The sequence below is a fragment of the Cebus imitator genome, unplaced genomic scaffold, assembly GCF_001604975.1.
Source record: "Cebus imitator isolate Cc_AM_T3 unplaced genomic scaffold, Cebus_imitator-1.0 Scaffold17, whole genome shotgun sequence".
Classification (NCBI taxonomy): Eukaryota; Metazoa; Chordata; class Mammalia; order Primates; family Cebidae; genus Cebus; species Cebus imitator.
In genome coordinates this window covers 11,671,773-11,691,915 of record NW_016107332.1, presented here as the reverse complement: position 1 = coordinate 11,691,915, position 20,143 = coordinate 11,671,773, and the positions used below count along the sequence as shown (strand labels likewise).

General features: G+C 35.0%; 1 protein-coding gene and 1 pseudogene across 2 annotated transcripts in view; one reads left to right on the top strand and one right to left on the bottom strand.

Moving 5' to 3' along the window:
* Window positions 1-20,143, top strand: part of PRSS12 (serine protease 12) — a 77,901-nt gene that overhangs the window by 19,371 nt on the left and 38,387 nt on the right. The window contains exons 4-7 of one of the 2 annotated variants that reach the window (XM_037732281.1): window positions 2,077-2,227; window positions 15,053-15,231; window positions 15,775-15,828; window positions 17,356-17,497. In XM_037732281.1, coding sequence (XP_037588209.1) covers window positions 2,077-2,227; window positions 15,053-15,231; window positions 15,775-15,828; window positions 17,356-17,497 — 526 coding nt within the window. The remainder of the gene's footprint in view (window positions 1-2,076; window positions 2,228-15,052; window positions 15,232-15,774; window positions 15,829-17,355; window positions 17,498-20,143) is intronic. The other variant, XM_017510683.2, reaches the window with a different exon arrangement.
* Window positions 6,573-6,670, bottom strand: LOC119468576 (annotated as a pseudogene).

Below are 20,143 nucleotides of genomic sequence, written 5' to 3'. Positions count from 1 at the left end.
GGATACAGAAACTAGCAGCAATCTAAATGAAAACATGTGGGGAGTTTAATTATCTATAAGCTAAATATGAGTCAATTGCTTTACTAAATTTTCTTTCAGATGATTTTTGCTTTTGTTGGAAGGATGGGGCTGGTAACTAAATCTTGTCCTTGTGCTTTTCAGTATTTTTTATATTTTAACAATTAGCCAAAAAGAAAAACCACATTTTAAAATAAAACACAACATAGAAGAGTGAAAGGTGGTATGCCATAAACAGTCTAGGTTCTAGATGGTTTTAAATTTTCTCTTAAAATTTTTTTTCTGTTTTCTCCAAGCTTACCAGGTGCGGAAAAGTATATTAAGAGTGTATACATGTTTTTCAATATTTTTTTCACATTTTGCAAGTTTTTTAAGGGAAAAGTAAACATTATAATTTCTGAGAATTATATTACCATCATTCAGCTGTATGTATTAAACCTATCTTTATCCATTAACAAATTGTAAGTGATAGTTAACTTATACAAGTAAACAGTATATGCAGATATTCACTAATCTAAATCTCTGTTATAAAACTGGAATATGAGTGCTTGCTTTGACAGCACATGTACAAAACTCAAATATGATATTTGAATTTAAGTGTGCATATCCAAATGCCATTTACTGCTTGTTACACTGTGGAAAATTAGAAGCATATTTCATACAGATAAATGATTAGTATTTGGCAAAAAGTACAACTAGGGACCCAGTCTGTTAATTTTTACCATATTACATCCTTTATTTTAGTAAAATTAGACTGCCTTACTCTTTACCAGACACATTCAGCTTTGTGCTTCTTTCTTTTCACAGTGTTCAAGTGGCCTGAATACACTTCCCTTATCTCTGACTTCCAAATCCCAGCTATCTTGGCCTTCTTAAAAAAATAGCTTTTTCACAAGCAATTCCCTAACTATGTCCCGCCATCAGTAAAATCCTTTGCTTCTGAACCACTGTAGGGTTTCTTATCTGTACTTGTTTTTATCTATGCCTTTAGGCAGTAAACTTCTTGAGGGCAGGGTCTGTCTAGTGTCAGTTTCCCTTCGAAAGTCCTGCCACACTGATCATAACACCTTGTACAAGGCATATGTCTGATATCTGTTTGTTAATCAGAAATTAATGAATGGATGTTGCAATTATTTTTTCTTGTTTGGGCTATCTTTTCTAGGTTTTCAGCATTGCTTGCCAGTTGAGGCAGTCAATAAGTAGTGATTATATGCTTCTGTATACTAGGTACCTGAAATAAACAGGTGAAAAGGAATACGGTGTCTCTGTCCTCATTCTAGCCAAGAGGAGAGAGACAATTGCCATGTAAACAGTAAATCAGTGACAATTTTAGATTTAAGTAAATACTCTCAGGAAAGCAGAATTAGGCAGAGTAATAGGAAGTCCCTTAGTGTGCTGTCTTAGCCAAGGCAGAGAAGAGACAGAAAAGTTCATAGTCTGACAAGGGCTAGATCAGGGCATTGCAGGTTATAAGAATATAATCACAGTTGATGGTCCTTATCAGAGAAAATGGATATGAACTCATTCATGCCCAAATAGTTTCAATGTTGTTCTGTTGAGGTACTGGCCATGATGTCCAGCAACTTGTTATAATGAGTTAGATATTAACTTTGTGTTGATTTCTACAAATACATAAATAATTGTATACTGAAAACAAGTATGTTATAAACATGTGTCATTTTTAATGACATATTGGTAATGCTCAAGTTACTGTAAATAAAAAAATCAATGCCACCACTCTAATGCCATAAAAATCAAACATGTTTCCAGTAATCTGCAGATTTTGAGTGTGCATTTTCTGGTTTCTGTGGTTATTGGGTAAAAGTGAATTCAAACCATTTCCTCCTGAGTTACTTGTATTCATGTAATTCAATTTGGTACATTTTAATTGGCCAAGATTACCGTGATATATTAGATATACATATGTATGTCCATATCACCGGTGTGGTATAATAAATATTTAATTATTGAGAATGGCAAAAAATATAGATTATACCTAATCTTATCAATCGGTGTAAATGCATAGATTTTGCTTGTTTTTAATTTCACATTGCACAGGCCCAGCATTCCCCATCATTCGCCTTGCTGGGGGCAGCAGTGTGCATGAAGGCCGGGTGGAGCTCTACCATGCTGGCCAGTGGGGAACCGTCTGTGATGACCAATGGGATGATGCCGATGCGGAAGTGATCTGCAGGCAGCTGGGCCTCAGGTTTGTTTTTATTGCTCTTGTTTTGGTTAAACTTTTGAATATATTATTTCCATACCCAAAAGCAGGTGCTGTTTGTTTAAATTGCACATTTCCTTCAACAAATAGAAAAAGCTACCTTTTGATCTTTGTAGTAGGGCTATAGGCTTCCTTAAGAGTAGCTACATGTACTCTGTAGGTTTAACCTGCTTGTATCTGAATGAGGCTGATTTTATGTCACAAAGAATCTAAGCTTTTACTGCTTCTCATTAGTAGTCTATGTTACTCTTAGGTAGTAACCAGCACTGTCAACTTAATCAAATTCCATATGATGAAACACTAGTAACTCAGTTTAACTTGTAGTCCTGAAATATTGTCTAAACTTTTGAACTTCACTTCCTTGTTAGGTATGTGCGTAGAACAAAGGATGTTTATTGATGTACAAAGGAAATATTTTCCCTGTAGGGTTGGAAAGGAAGCCTATGTCATGAAACAGCAGTCTGAAAATTGACATTCCAGGTTGCCTCAGTTGGGATTATTCTGGAATATTATAATATTAGACCTCCTAATCCCTCTCTTTAGTGATTCTGAACATTGGTATATAACAAGGCTAAAAGTTTCTCTAAAATTATATTGGGGGATCTTTTAAAATTTAATAATTTTCTTCAGATTTTAAAAATATTTCATTTAGCACTGAGGAGCCAGTGATGGGGAGGCCTGTTCTTCCCTGTCCATGTGTCCAGTTAACTATAATCCTTGACTGGAGCATGAGTATTGAACCTTGAACCATTTTTATGCTTCAATTTTTTTTGTATTTTTAAATAATTGGCTCTTTTTTCCAAAATTCTATGTTATATTGAAGTATTTTAAAGTAAAATATAGACATTTTAACACTTTGTCTATGAACACTTCAGCACGCACCTCTTGCAAATGAGAACATTGTTCTATGTAGTCAAATTATCATTATCACAACTAATCATTGGTAGTCATTCTTAATATTGTCTAATACTTCATCTTATTCAAATTTTCAGAGTTACCCCTACAGTGTCCTTCTGAAGGAGAATTTAGTCCAGGAGCAATCTGGATGTTATGTTCTTAAGTCTCTTTTACTTTAGAAAGGCCTGGATTTTTTTTAATGTTTTTTTTTTGTTTGTTTTATTGTTTTGTTTTGTTTTTCCCTAACACTGTCTTGTTGAAGACACTAGGCCAGTTGTTTTGGAAAATGTCCCATCTTCTGAATTTGTCTCATTTTTTCTTCCTGGTGTCATTTAGTTTACTACTCTGGTTCTTGTAATTCATAAAATTAGAGTTTTGGTTTAAAGGCATGATTAGAACGAAGCAAACATTTTGTCTGGAAATCATCACAGGTGATATGTTCTCATCTTGCATCTCACCAGGAATCACGAAAAACTCTGGTTTTCCCCACAGATGAGGCTGACATTGAGCACTGGCTTAAGTGATATCAGCCTGATCTTTCACTGTAAAGTTACATTTCCATCTGTAACTGACTATGGGACCTAAATGCTAATTTATAGTTCATATGTGGGACAGGAACAAACACAGCAAATCCTGTGTTAGTAGGTTTTGTTAGGATTACCGGCATTGTTTACTATGATATGAACATTTTATTTGGGTTAGTCAGGAATGGGGCTTCTTGGTTTTTTTGAAAACCTAACAAGAACATTTTTGAGACAATTTTTTTTTTTTTTTTTTAAGACAGAGTCTCACTTTGTTGCCAGACTGGAGTGCAGTGGCATGATCTTGGCTCACTGCAATCTCCGCCTCCCAGATTCAAGTGATTCCCCTGCCTCAGCCTCCTGAATAGTGGGACTACAGGCACACCCCACCACACCTGGCTAATTTTTTGTGTTGTGGTAGAGATGGGGTTTCACCATGTTGGGCCAGGATGATCTCGATCTCCTGACCTTGTGATCTGCCCACCTCGGCCTCCCAAAGTGCTGGGATTACAGGCATGAGCCACTGCGCCTGGCCAAAACAAGATTTTTTAAAAAGTGTTTTGACTGGGTATCAATTTCAAGACCAATTTTCTCAAAGTTTCCAGGTGCTGCTGTTGGAGTCAGCATAGCATATGATTATGGGCATATATTCTGGACTCTGAAAAACCTGCATTGAAATCACACTTTTGGAGTTGAGAAAAGCTACAGAATATCTCTTAGTTGCAATTCTCATCTATAACGTATTTCTTAATTTATAGGGTTTTGTATCTACAAGCAGTTAGCACACATAGTAAGTACAATATACATTGGCTATCAACATCACTCTAATTAGTACTTTTATATTTCAAAGATATTGCTAAACATTCAAAGTAAACAACATTTGGTAGTGACAGAACATCAAACACTATTCTCCTATCTGGAATTTCTATTTAGTTAGCTGTATCTATGAACTTCTATATTTTTAAAACACTCTAATGTGTATATATGTGTATTCGCTGGGTTATCAGTTATGTGTTCAGTGATGTGCTAATTGATTTTCATGTGAGTTACTAAGAAACCTATTTCTCTGCCAAAAATATTAAGAACTTTAAGGGTATAGTAATGGCATTTTTAATATTATCAGTTATAATATGGATTATTCTAAGTTTAAACTATAAGGCATTTTTGATTATTAATATATTTCTGTGGGAAAAGGCAAGCTTTTGTTGCTTAGAAAAATGCACAGAACATTTAAGTGACACACTGAATATTAGTTACGTTACCAGTTATTGAAGTGATTCCAAAAATTCGTGTTGTGGCCAGGTACAGTGGTTTATGCTTTGGGACGCCAAGGTGGGAGGATAGCATGAAGGCTAGACTGGGCAATATAGCCAGATCCCACGTCTACAAAAAAAAATTTTTTTTTAATTAGCCAGGTGTGGTGGAGCACAACTATAGTCCCAACCACTAGGAAGGCTGAGGTGGGAGGATTACTTGAGCGCAGGAGGTTGAGGCTGCTGTGAGCCATCATCACATCACTGTATTCCAGCCTGGACAGAGACAGCAAGACTCTGTCTCTAAAAAATAAAAATAGAAATTCATGTTGTAATACAGAGTTCTTTATTGAGAGACAAATATTTTTTTTTCACGTAAATAGAAACAGTTCTTAAGCAAAGGCCATATTGATGATGACAGTCAGTTACATAGAAAGAAAATACAGATAGAATCACAAGGAAGGGTATGTTAATGTTGAACACACTCATGGGTGAAGTAAACTCTTGGAGCCTTTCTGAAAGATTAGCTCGTTGCTGTTTTTCGTATGAGGGGATTCTTTGGAAAAGTGATTAAAATATACAAGCAAAAATCCTCTGCAAGTACTTGTAACAAACAACAATCCAGCTTTGTAGAGATTTGTTTTTATTATAAGTACTCTGATGCTCTGAGCTGACATTCTTCGTTTACCTTTCCTGCACTTGATTTTACAGTTCTCTCATAAGTTTGCATTAAAACTCTACAACTCTTCTTTCTCTATAATTTGTTTTTCTCATTTAAAGGCTAAGTACTTTCAGAAGAGATCGTTTTTAACGGCACATGGTTGATAGCAGATGCATTATTGTTGCTTGTCTCAATTTAAGATTCGTTCTTAAGCAAATTTCATCTCAGTCTTATTTGCTTTGTTGAATTCCCACAGGAAAACTACATCATGCTTTTCTGGAGTAGTGGTTACAGTTTCTTTATGAGATACTGTCACTGTTGACCTTCATCTTTTAATGGTGTCTGTATATTTTGGTAGCTGGCAAGCTTCCTAAATGCAAAAGGAATTATTATACTTAAGATACTTAAATTTGATTAATCCAGAACTTGGAGAAAGATGAGCAGCGGGAAAGGAGGCAGCCAGATGTTAGAAAATTAGATAACTTGCGAATGCATATGGACCCAGTGAAGTTTAGGTGGAGACATTTTAATTAAAGTTCCTTTTTATGTGCTTAACATTAAAAGCATTTTCCATGTCTTTCAAAACTCTTAAAAGAGTTTTGTACTGTGACATCATATTTTATTTTGTGGATGTGCCATAACTTACATGGGAATTTAAAATTTGTGGACACTTTCTTTCCTCTTAGGGCATTTTCATTTTTACTTTTTTGTTGTAAAATTATATAGAACCAAATTATTGAGTAGTTAGAATACAAATTCTTCTGATATAAACTGTTCTTTAAAAATTGTTTTTTTGCCAGGCATGGACACTGACTCCTATAATCCCAACACTTTGTGGGGTTGAAGTGGGAGGACTGCTTGAACCCAGTAGTTCCAGACCAGCCTTGGTAACATAGTGAGACCCCCATCTCTACAGGAAAAAAAAATTAGCCAGTTGTGGTGGCACATACTGGTGGTCCCAGCTACTCGGGAGGCTGAGGTGGGAGGATCATGTATCCAGGAGGTTGAAGCTACAATGAGTTGTAATTGCACCAGTGCACTCTAGCATGGGTGACAGATACTACACTTGATCTTAGCCAAAAGGCAGAGAAGTGATTAGCATGGGTGACAGAGTGAGACCCTGTTTAAAAACTTTTTTTTCTTTGCTCTTTTATTTTACTGTTCATTAAATTTTAAAAAATATTGTATAAACCAAGCTTGTCCAACCCATCGCCTGCAGGCCACATGCAGCCTAGGACAGCTATAAATGTGGCCCAACATAAATTCGTAAACTTTCTTAAAACATTATGAGTTTTTTTTTTTTTTTTTTTTTTTTTCAACTATTTTTAGTGTAAGTGTATTTGATGTGTGTCCCAAGATAAGCCTTCTTCTAATGTGGCCCAGGGAAGCCAAAAGATTGGACACCCCTGGTATAAACTTTACAACAAAGATAGCCTGGTATAAGAATTAATGAGCAGGAAAGAGAACTTGTTTAACAGTTGAGGAAGTTAGGCCCACTGAGATTACATAGTATTCCTGAAGTCACACTGTTAGTGGCAGGTGGAGTCTTGAGGTTTATGGCTCCCAATTTAGGATTTTTTTCTTTTATGTTACATTATTTGTAAAATGACCAGGTATTAATAATAATAAATACAAATATAGGGCTGAAAGAAATAGGGAAGTCAAGAGAGAAAGTTAAATTTAAGAAGAAAATGATACAGAAGGTATTTTAGATAGACTGTATTTGAGGTGCCATCAGCCATGAGTTGACAACATTCCAGGAGGCTGTAGGAATGCTCAGTGTTTCAGTCTGCTCTGTAGTCAGACACATTTTACCATCTAGTAGTGGTGTAATGTTGGACAAATTATTTAACTTTTGAGCGTCCGTTTTCTTATTGGTAAATTTGGTATTATAGCATCATTGGGTTGTAGGGAGGATGAAATGAGTTAATATGCCTAAAAGCACTGTTAGACCAGTTTCCAGGCATACAGGAAGCATTTGATACACATCAAATATTGTTGGAGATGGAGGGGATTGTTTTCTAGAGAAAAATCTAGAATATTAAAAAACGAGCTTTTTCATCCATAGATTACAAACTCTGGATGTGGCACAAACTGATAATTGCAGTTAAAGAGCCAATCGTTTACAACCTAATAAATAATTACATTATTCAATAGAATGGCCTAACTCTATTCTAGGTCTACCTCAAAACAGTAGCTAAGCCTGGGATTTAGTCAGATGGTGCCTTTTATTTGGGCTTTCTCTGTGTATGTGGAAACAAAAGTAAAAATTTTGTATTAATACAATTTGATTAGATAAATAGATTTAAGAATGTTTTGAATAGGGATCAGAAATAGAACCAGTTCAGTATTGGGGAATACTGTTATCTAGGCGAAATGTTTTTACACAGAAAGTGACTCAGGGTACTTCTGAGTACTCAGAGTACTTCTGCTCCAAAAATTTATTTACAGTTTGTCAGAGGGTAAAAAAGTAGGCAACATTGTAGCTCTTATTACAAATGAACTGCTGGGGCTGGTGTGGAAATAATTTCCATAAAGGACAGAGAACATACAGCTTTATTAAATTCACATTGCATTTACTTGAATGAGTTCATGAGTTTTATGTTGATTTCCTCAATATTGTAATGTATGACTCTTTGAAAGAGGAGTCCTCAGTTTTTTTTGTTTGTTTGTTTTTTGTTTTTTTTGATATTCTCTTGAAAGCCAGCACAGTTCTGGGTACTAAGAAATATAGTGACTGGCTGAAGAAATATGTGAATATGTAAATACTATTTTCTTAATTTTAATAAACTAAAAAGTTAGCTAGAAAATCTGATTTTGTGTTACATTATAGTTTCCTGGTTAATTTTTTTGTTGTTGTTCTCAAGTTTATTCTGTTGGGTTTTCTGATTAGTTTATTTTGCTTAAACATTTTTATATCATTAAAATAATAAAAATACAGAAATGGATAAGAAGAAAATAAAACACCCAAGTAATTTTTTTTTAATTTTCAGTTTTAATTTTCATGGGTATATTGGATCCATGTAATAATCATAATACCAATAGGTAGTTTTTCAACCACCGCCTCTCATCTCCCAGTAGCCATGTCTGTTGCTGTTGTGTTTATGTTCATGTGTGTTTAATATTTAGCTCCCACTTATAAATGAGAATATGTGGTACTTGGTTTTCTGTTCCTGTGTTAATTTGCCTAGGATTATGGCCTCCACCTTCTTCCCTGTTGCTGCTCATCAGTGGTGGATTGGATAAAGAAACATCAGTACATGTATACCATAGAATACCATGTAGTCATAAAAAAGAACGAAATCATGTCCTTTGTACGAAGTGGTATCTTCAGAGAGTATTTAAAAATAGATAATATCCCCAGAGTCAATGTTTGGGGCTTCTACTCTCCTATCTTGTAATCTCCTTTAAGGAATGGGCCTAGTTTGAAGGCAATTAACCAGGACTTTTGCTTTTTCCTTGAAAGTGTGTCATATAGTCATTAATGTATTTGAAACACAATGTATTTCAGTACCCCTTCCTCAGCCTATCAGCGTATTCTCAGCGAATGCATGACTTTAGGGCTTGTTTGTTACTTTTACTAGAGAATTAAAAGCCTTTGGTTTGTTGCCTTTTAGCCCAAAGATTGTATGAAAGTGGTATTAATATTTTAAATCTCCAAAATTTGATAGGTAAGCATGCATTATTGTTTAATTTTACCACCAGTGATCTTGAGCATCTTATCCTATGGTCACTGGCCATGGATGTTTCTTCTTCTGTGAATAGCTGGATCCTCTCTATTTTCTATTTTTTTTTTTTAAGTTGGTTTCTTTGTATTTCATTAAAATGTAATAATGTCCTAGCACTTTGGGAGGCCAAGGTGGGCAGATTGCTTGAGTTCAGGAGTTTGAGACCAGACTGGGCAACATGGAGAAACTCTGTCTTTACAAAAAATATAAAAATTAGCTGGGCATGGTGGCATGTGCCTGTAGTCTCAGCTACTTGGGAAGCTGAGGTGGGAGGATGGCTTGAGCCTGGGAGGCAGAGGTTACAGTGATCCAAGAGTGTGCCATTGGACAGCCTGGGTGACAGAACCAGACCCTGTCTTAAAAAATATATATGTGTGTGTGTGTGCAGATACACACAGACAAGACCAGACCCTATCTTAAAAAATATATATACATATATATATATATATATGCACACACATGCACACACACATATAAACTGTAACTGAAATGTGTGCATGTATATATATATATATATATATATATATATATATATAACAAGTTATTACTATTATTCATTTCTAGGACGCTTTTTTGCAAATTGCAAATATTTCTTCCAGTCTGTTGGTTTGCATTTTGACTCTGATTATGGTGTGTTCTGCTGTATAGCAGTTTTCAATTTGTGTGTTGTTGACTTTAACTTTTTTAATTTTTGTTTTCTGACTTCTGGGTTTCCTAGGAATTCTCTCTTACATCCAATGTTGTAAGAACTATGTTCCTATAATTTAGTATAGTAACTTTTTACTTTTCTTTCTTTTCTTTTTTCCTTCCCTCCTTCCTTCCTTCTCTCTTCTTCCTTTCTCTTGCTTCTTTCTCCCTCCCTTCTTTCTTTCTTTTTTCTTTCCTATATTTAAGCCATCTGGATGTCATCTTTTTGTTATGAGTTTGGGATCAAATTTTATATTCTTCCATATTGGTCCCAGGTTTCCTTATAGCACCTAATTCTGGCTCAATGAATTATACCCATTGAAATTTTCCTTAACAGATTTTTTTTTGTGTGTGGCATTTATCTCAGGGCAAAGATCCAAGAAGGCTGTTAATTTGCCTTTCTCTATAGCTTTCCTATCTGGCTTCTCCATCAGTCATCATGTCTCCTCCCATTTTGTCCTTAAACTCTCAGTGTTTTCTAAGGCAGTTTCCATATTTGCTTTCATTAATCTCTTTCCTCTAGAGCAGGGGTCTGCACAATTTTTCTGTAAACGGCCAGAGAGTAAATAGACTTTGCAACTACTCAGCGGGGCCACTGTAGCATGAAAGCAGCCGCAGACAAAAACTTGGGAATGTGTTTGGCATCGTTCCAATAAAACTTTGTTTCTGGACAGTAAAATTTGGATCTCGCTTGATTTTGCACATCACAAATTATATTCTTGTTTTGATTATTTTTCCTGACATTTATAAAATTTAAAAACCACTCCACTCATGAGCAACATAAAAATATAGCATGCTGGATTTGGTGCACAGGTCGTATTTTGCTGACCTCTCCTCTTGAGTAACCAAGGGCTTCTTCTCTCCTATCCTCTCTCTTCATTGTAAAAAGGAGCCACAGGTCTCATGCACACAACTCCAAGCAGTTTTTTTCTTTGAGCCAATGTTAGTATATACATAAACATATTAAAAACAATACATTTCAGTTACTCATCTTCCACCCTCAAATTCTGGGAATTACACCTTTTAAATGATCTTTGAATTTTATTTTCTGTGAGTGTTAAGCTTTTCTCTTGTTTAATGCATTGTAATTTTTTTTTTAGATGGAGTCTCGCTGTGTTGCCCTGGTAGGCTGGAGTGCAGTGGTGCCATCTCGTCTCACTCACTGTGATTCTCCTACCTCATCCTCTCAAGTAGTTAGGATTACAGGTGCATGCCACCATGCCCAGCTAAGTTTTGCATTTTTAGTAGAGACAGGGTTTTACCACATTGGCCAAGCTGGTCTCGAACTCCTGACCTCAGGTGATCCAGCTGCCTCGGCCTCCCAAAGTTCTGGGATTACAGGTGTGGGCCATGGCACCCAGCCTATTGTAAATGTTATATAAACATATTTTCTTTGGGAGAGGATATATTTTCTACTATAAGTAATTTTTAAAACAGTTGAATTTTTTTTATAGCCTTGTAGAATACTATTGCAAGATTATTTTGGTTTAAAACATATTTTTCTAGGAACATCAATACTTTCATTGCACAGAAAGTTTTATTTTGGAACAACAAATTTTTAGATAAAATACTTTATGTGCATTAAAATATTTGAAAATGTTTCCCCCTGATTAGATATAGCTCTACCACAGGAAAATCCGAAGTTTAGTGATGCAAGTCAGAGCTTACTTCATAGTCTTCTGGGCCATCATCTTGTAATCTGTAATACAAAATAGCACAGACATGCATTTGTTCAGTCTCTTATAGGCCATAAATTACTTCCATAAATATTCCCTTGAAATTTACTTTAAAATAAATAAATTAATTAATTAAACAACATTAAAACCAGAAAATGTTAAAATATTGATTGATCCTTTCTTCCTCACCATTCCCCCAACTTTACTTTTTGGGGATGAAGGAAAGTAAAAACTATAGTGTTTGTTTAAACTAAATACCAAATGGTCTTTAGATAAATTGCTTAGCAGTGAAAGATATATTATTTATCAACTGTCGGGGATATGTGGGAATTCCTTAACAGTGCTAAAAGAGGGAAGGGAACCAGCATTTATTGAGCTCCTACTTTGCATCTGTTTAATTCCTACAAACCTGCAAATTAGCCCTTATCATCTCTGTGTTCCGGTGTTGCATTCTGGGCCTGGAAGGTTTTAGTAACTTCCCCAAGGTAGCCCAGCTTGTTGAAGATAGAGCCCAAATTGGAACCTCAGAGTCTATGTCCACATGTATTTGCCCACTTCAAAGACTGAGCTTGGAAAATACAAGTTTTTTGACATGGTCATTAATATACAAATATTTATACATGATTAGCGTACTCTTCTACAGGCATATAGACATACTTTGAAACAACTGTAAACGTTATATAGAACAATCCTATTAATTGAGCTTTTATTGCTTCTTTCCAGAGTAGACATGACTTTCTGTTCTGCCGTTACATTTCCCTTAGCAAAACAAACAAATTCACTCACAAAATTGTCATTTTGACAATATCATTTGTGTTAGGGTTCCTTTGTGTTAGGACTCCAATATTATTTGTGTTAGAATTCCAAATGTTTTCCTCAGATTTGTCTTATTAGTTCTAGATATTAGTCTTTAATTTTTGTTGGGTCAGATTGCTCAGAGTCCGCTGTGTTAAATATCAGATAGTGATTCAAGTGTCAGGATTCTAAATTTTAAAATGTCAACTCCATAAAAATACCTTCCTTAAGCAATCTTCTTTTCCTCATCTTCCTCTATACCTCCTGTAATATTCCTTTATCCTTCCTCTTGGCACAGCCTTTGAATTTTAAACTGAAAGTGAGTTAGGCAATGATGGAACATTCCCTAAGTATTTACTCTAATGATGTTGTTGTTGTTGTTGTTATTATTGTTATTTTGAGACAGGATCTTACTCTGTCACCTAGGCTGGAGTACAGTGGCATGATTATGGCTCATTGCAGCCTTGACTTCCTGGGCTCCAGTGACCCTCCCACCTCGGCCTCCCAAGTAGCTGGAACCACAAGTGTGTGCCACCATGCCTGGCTAATTTTTGTATGTTTTTGTACAGATGGGGTTTTGCCCTGTTGCCCAGGCTGGTCTCAAATTCCTGAGCTCAAGCAGTCCACCCTCCTTGGCCTCCACAAGTGCTGGGATTACAGTCATGAGCCACTGCGTCCAGCCCTCTAATGATACTAAAATAGGTTTTAACTTTTAGATGTTTTGTTTTCTTAGATGTGTTCGTTTAAAGGAAACTTCCATGGTATCTAGTAAAATTAGTCAGGCTCCTTTTTAGCCACAAAATTGATATCTAAGACTTTACCATTACTGGGGTATTACAATCATTTAGCAAACTTTTTTTCTTTAATATATTTTTGTTGTAAATTCTGAAGTTATAATGCTATAAGAAAAGAGCAGCTAAAATAATGGGGGAATAGATGCAGTGTCATTGAAAAACAAACTAAAAATATAAGTATTATAGTCTAAAAATTAAAAGCCTAAAAAGGACTGAAAATGCAGTATCTGAAATTATTAATCATTTTGACAGGTTTGTGATCTTCACTTAAATCTGGGGTTCTAAGAATATACCATCACTTTGAATTGTGGGAGAAGTAAATTCACTACAAATAAATTTGAATAAAGAGATGTTTTTGTTAGAAATAGACTTGGCTGCCAGACGTGGTGGCTCATACTTGTAATCCTGTCACTTTGGGAGGTTGAGGTGGGAGGATTGCTTGAGTGCAGGAGTTCACGACCAGGCTGGGCAACATAGTGAAACCCCATCTCTACAAAAAATTAAAAATTCACTGGGCATGGTGGTATACACTCATAGTCCCAGATACTCAGGAGGCTGAGGTGGGAGGATCACTTGAGCCCAGGAGGTCAAGGCTGCCTTAAGCCATGATCATGCCACTGCACTCCAGCTGGGGCAACAGAGTGAGACCCTTTTTCAAAACAACAACAAAAAAGAAATAGGTTTGGCTATGAGTAACAAAGAGCTAAAAATAACACCAGTTTAAACAAGTTTAGAGCCAAGTTTATTTTACTCTCGGGAAAAGAGACTAGAGGTAGCCAGTTCAAGAGTAGTTTGGTGGTTCCACAATCACTAGGGACCCGGTCCTCTCTTGCTTGCCTTTCTGTCATCCTTAGTATGGGACCCTATGACCCAAGATAACTTCCTAGGCTCTGTACATCCTTGCAGTCAGGAAGAGGAGGTGGAACAAAGATACTTCCTACAAGTAATACATGGCACTTCTACCTAAATATCACTGGTCAAAACTTATGGCTGGATGCGGTGGTTCACACCTGGAATCCCAGCACTTTTGGAGACTGAAGTAGGAAGATGGCTTGAGGCCAGGATTTCAAGACTAACCTGGACAACACACTGAAACCCCATCTCTTCAAAATAAAAAATAAAAAGAAAATTAGCCAAGTGTGGTGGCATATACCTGTAGTCCTAGCAACTCAAAAGTCTGTGGTGAGAGGATTGCTTAAGTCTAGGAGTTAAAGGTTGCAGTGAGCTATGATTATGCCGCTGTACTCCAGCCTGGGCGACAGAATGAGACTATGTCTCAAACAAAACAAAAACAGAAACAAAACTTAGGTGCCCAAATTGGGAGCAAAGTTTTATTTGGGGACGATGAAAAAGTTCTGGAGATGGATGGTGGTGATATTATACAATTATGTGAATGTGCTTAATCACTATAAACTAAAAACGTTTAAAATGGTAAATTTTATCTTATGTATACTTTTCCACAAACAAACAAACTTAGTCATCAAGAAGGAGGGGAAGCAAAAATGTGGTCTTTATTTTGGATAGCCATTGTCCTAAAAATCTGAAGTTCCATTACAAATGAAGAAAAGGAGGTTAAATATTGGGGAGTACCTAGCAGTCTTTGAAACATGTGAAATTGATGAAAATATAAAAGGCAACAAACAAATACACAAAAAGGAAATACAGAAAGTCATGCATGACCTATGAAGTGAATTAATAAGTGGGAATTAATAATTATGCTTTCACTTGGGGGAAAAAAAAATAAAGGACCAACCTTTGGTGTCTAATCCAGAATCCTTATGTTCTTATATTTGTTTAGTGGCATTGCCAAAGCATGGCATCAGGCATATTTTGGGGAAGGATCTGGCCCAGTTATGTTGGATGAAGTACGTTGTACTGGGAATGAGCTTTCAATTGAGCAATGTCCGAAGAGTTCCTGGGGAGAGCACAACTGTGGCCATAAAGAAGATGCTGGAGTGTCCTGTACCCCTCTAACAGGTAAGGACCTCACTCCATTAATATACCAGTTCTTGCCCCCAGTACCATGTGGGCTTACCTCAGCTTTCCTTCTCCTTAATTTCAACAGCATTACCAAATGAGCTTACAAATAAATACACCAAATAAAACAAAAAGAACGCAAACTGTACATTAAGATACCTTCTTTTTATTCATAGTTACTCCTGAATTTTTCAATTTAAGGCTATATAGTCTTGTAAAGCTGGATCAGAAAATAGGACTTTGTTGCAATATATAGTACCCAATAGTCAAAATCAGTGTGCAATGATACATTTCAGATATTAGATGAAATAATTACATTTTTAGTTCATTTATCTGTTAATGTTTCTTGACTCAGAATGTGTTTAGAGCTGGTATTGATGCAATTGTTGATTAAAGCACACTGTGAAAGAAACCAAGTTAACTTTGCTGGGCACAATTTTCAGACTATTCCAAAGATAGCATGCTTGTCAAAATGAATCGTTTGTTACAAGAAGGGCATATATGAGTGCAAACTGGTGTATGTGTATGTACTTACATGTTTAGGGAGAAGAAGGAAATGGACAAGGCAAGAGAGGTTGAGTCATCAGAAACCATTTGGTAAAAAGAACTTTAAAAAAATGTATTATTTACATATTTCTTTAATGAAAATCAGTAACTTGTTAGAGTCTACGAAATACCAAATTTATATCTTTCTGTTGACATACTTCTATACATGCAGTTGTTTTTATTAGCAGATTAACACATTAATACACAGTAGAAATACATTTATGCCAGATTTTAAGCCAGAGTACTTCATTTTCTTGAACTGCAATTTTCCTCTCCTTCAAGGAGGATAGTCTTGTAACATTGCCGTTATGCTCAGATGAGATAATACATGTCATGATGCTTTGCAGGCAGTAAAGTAGTATATTAATAAATGGTTTGTCGCTCAGAGACCTTTACTTTAATAGATCCCTGAGATTCATGAAAAGTGTGACCCTTACCCAAGGTTATTTATATGTTTCATTGAGAATCTATGGATTACTTTGGATGGAAATGGCTTTTAAATCTACTTTTTTTGGAATTACATTTATTATACTATTTATTTGGTTAGAAGCTCTTTATAGAATTGTAGGCAAATTAATTATCATTTGAGTTAATGAGATTCAAATTCAGATCTGTATTATCAATAAAAAACAAAGGCGAGACATATCTTCTAGTTTTTATAATTCATGAATGCCTAACAAATACAGATGCCTTGACATGATACACTGTCCTTTATCCGGAATAGTTTTTTCTGTCTTCTTATTTCAATGTATATTTTTTTCATTTGTAGTTAAAATTCTGAGCTATTTCCAAGTTACTATATTTTCTTACTTTTCAAATTTAAATGCCATGTATTGCTCTGACTTAAGACTCAAGTTATAGGAAATAACTGAAATATTATTTAATCTAGAGAAATCTAAATAGATATTTAGAAATTATATCAGGATATATTTTCCTACTTAGAGAATAGGAATACAAGTAAAAAGCAAAGAATATATATATGTATGTGTGTGTGTGTGTGTATATATATATACATATATACACGTGTGTGTGTGTATGTGTGTGTGTGTGTGTGTGTGTGTGTGTATCTTTTATTTTATTTTTCTGAGACAAGTCTTGCTCTGATGTCCAGGCTGGAGTGCAGTGGTGTGATCTCTGTTCACTGTAACCTCTGCTTCTTGGGCTCAAGAGATTCTCCCACCTCAGCCTCCCAAGTAGCTGGGACTACAGGCGTGCGACACCATGTCCAGCTAATTTTTGTATTTTTAGTAGAGATGGGGTTTCACCATGTTGGCCAGGCTGGTCTCGAACTCCTGACTTCAGGTGATCCAGCCATCTCAGCCTCCCAAAATGCTGGGATTACAGGCATGAGCCACTGTGCCTGGCTGGAAATAATATTTCATTAGGATGGAAATGTGTTATGTCAAACTTCAGTAACAGTGCAGTAACCTTGGGTCATTTCGCACAGATGTAATATAAATTTAACAAAAGGCTTAGAGGAGGCCTAAATATGGTGATATTTCTTGTGAAATGAAAATGTTGTTTTGCCTTTTTTTGAAAGTTGACTTGCTTAGTCTCTGTGTCTCCTCCTTGTCACAGATGGGGTCATCAGACTTGCAGGTGGGAAAGGCAGCCATGAGGGTCTCTTGGAGGTGTATTACAGCGGCCAGTGGGGGACTGTCTGTGATGATGGCTGGACTGAGCTGAATACATACGTGGTTTGTCGACAGTTGGGATTTAAGTAAGGTCCATTAATATAAAGGCAGTTAAATGCCAGATTATATTGTTAAAAGGCTTATTATGTTAATCCCTAATTTTTTATAGTAATAAAAATACATGTAATTTTTATAGTAATAAAAATACATGTTCTCTCCTACCTGTATTTCTAAGTACAACAATGAAAAGTAATGACATTTTCTAAGATGATGAATAACCACCCCTTGCTGTTTATTTCATTTACCTTTCTTGCCATGACACCTCTTCTTGAATAATTGATTGAAGCCAGGGGTGACTTATAAGTACTCTTGTATCTATTCAAGTAAGACTTTGCTCATTTTTATTCTGACACGTCATTACTATTGGATGTTTTTAGTTTTGACATCATTGTCTAAAATTGCAGAGAAGTCCAGTGTCAAGTACTTTGGTATTACGTTATTCCCTTTCTCAGAATGTGATGATAATAACATCACTTTTCTTTGAGAAAAACAGCCCTCTTGTTATGAGATGACCTTTAGAACTCGCCTTTGACCTCACTCTCTTAAAAGCTGAGTATCACACTTTGGGACATATATTTTATGCCACACACATAATGCATTCCAGAGTAAAGGCTTAAGTTGGTCGAAGTGACTACAAATGATGCCTTTGAGTTAAATATTTGAATGAAAGCTATGAATGCCCATTCTCTCTTGTTTTCCATATTTCTATGTCAGGCTCGAAGTGATTGTCTCATGCTTGAAAAAAACTTGTAGAATTATTTCATTTCAGTTTGATTAGAGCTGATTGCAGATATTCACTACACTTTAAAAAGTACCGTCATTCAAGCTAGGCAAAGCCATGTTAAACATATTATTTTTAAATTTACAAAATCATGCTAAACCATTGGAAAATGATTAAAATAAAAAAACTCCATAATTTTTCATCCTTATGCTATTATCATAATTTGTGTACATCACTTCATATCAGCTGTAGTAATGGACCTGTAATTTTTTTATTCATGTTTTTAACCTTATATTGCTACATAGTCACAATTTTTAATGATAATATTAATCAAATTTTCATACTGTAATTTACTTAATATTAGGTTAGCTTACTTTTTCCTATGATAAGTAATGCTATCATGAAGCTACAGTATTCATATGATTTTCACCTATTTTGACTTTTCTTGGGTGGAGAAGTTATTGTAATTATTGGGAAAAAGGGTATGGTATAACAGCCAAATAAATACAATATACTGACAATTAACAAGAATTGCTTAATAAATATCACTTTATATTCAAGTGAATCTCTGTTAGACTACCAACTATACTGTTTTCACAGATTTAGAGAGATTCATAAAATCATATTATTTCTATTTTCATATTTAGAGAGATTCGTAAATCCTGTTATTTTTATTTTTCACATTTTTTCCTTATTAATGAAGACAATTGATACTGATTTTTAAAAATATTTTATTTGTCTACAAATCTATGCACAGTGTAATCACATTTATTTGTTTTAAAAATGTTCTCAATAATGTGTGTAAAAAGCTCTAAATGAATGTGTTAGAAGGTGGTAAAAGCATGTGTTACATTTGAGTTTACAAAGGAATTTTTGAAAAAGAATGTTCTTTTGTAATGAGAAAAGGTAAACTTTGGGTTTCTTTGTACAATTGCAGTTCCAAAGTAGAATGACTTCCTGTTATTTGTTATGTAGTTGCTATGGACAGATGATAATCTGATGCATTTTTTGAAAAAAAACGGTTTATAAGTTAAAAATGAGCAATATGCAATTTAGGCTTATTACTTTTCTAGCTGAGGCTTGATTAGTCAGCAAAATAAAAGGGAAAAAACACAGAATGATTATTTCATTGTTTTAATTTATTAAAATGTTCATCTTATCAAATAAATTTAATAAATACTTAGATAGAAAAAAATGAAGAAAATTCATGCCAGATAGAAAGATCTCTTCATATTCTTAGTACAGAAATAATAAAAACATCAAGTAAGGGAATTATTCTGAATAAGAGTTGGATTTTATAGACTGTTAGAACTGAAAGACATCTTAAAGATTTTTAAGTTTAGTGATTTCTGGAGGTTTGGATTTTATGGAACAAAAGGAAATAAAATCAGGAGAATGAAAGAAGGTGCAGCTTGACTTACTTTCTAATTTAAAAAGTTTTTTCAGATCTTTCCTATTCTATTATATAAATAAATGTATATTTATTATACATTTAGGATTTTTTTTTCCTGTAGTGCAGTGTTACAAATAAACTCAATTGGAATGCAAATATAATTAATAAAAATTTTGAAAGTTGAATTTTCATACCTTATGAAAAGCTAAGAACATTGTAATTCTGATTTTGCAGGGCTGAAATCTAAATGTAATCATGGATTAGGTATAGTGCTTGAGCAATCACTGAATTAATCCACCCTTTTCATTTTGAATGAGAGAAAACCAAAGAGGCCTAGAGAAGCTGCTGAAATCAAATGAGTTCAGAGGGTGCATCAGAAGCAAAATGAGACAGGTGTTCTCACTTTCTGCACAATTTCTATGGTCAGAGATCTGAGATTGATCTCTGCATTCTCTCTGGTGAGATAAATTGTAGGCAAAATGCAAGAATGAATGGGGAAAAAGGATTAATTTTTCCATTTGTTATTCATTGAAATAATCAAACATTTTTAAGGTGATT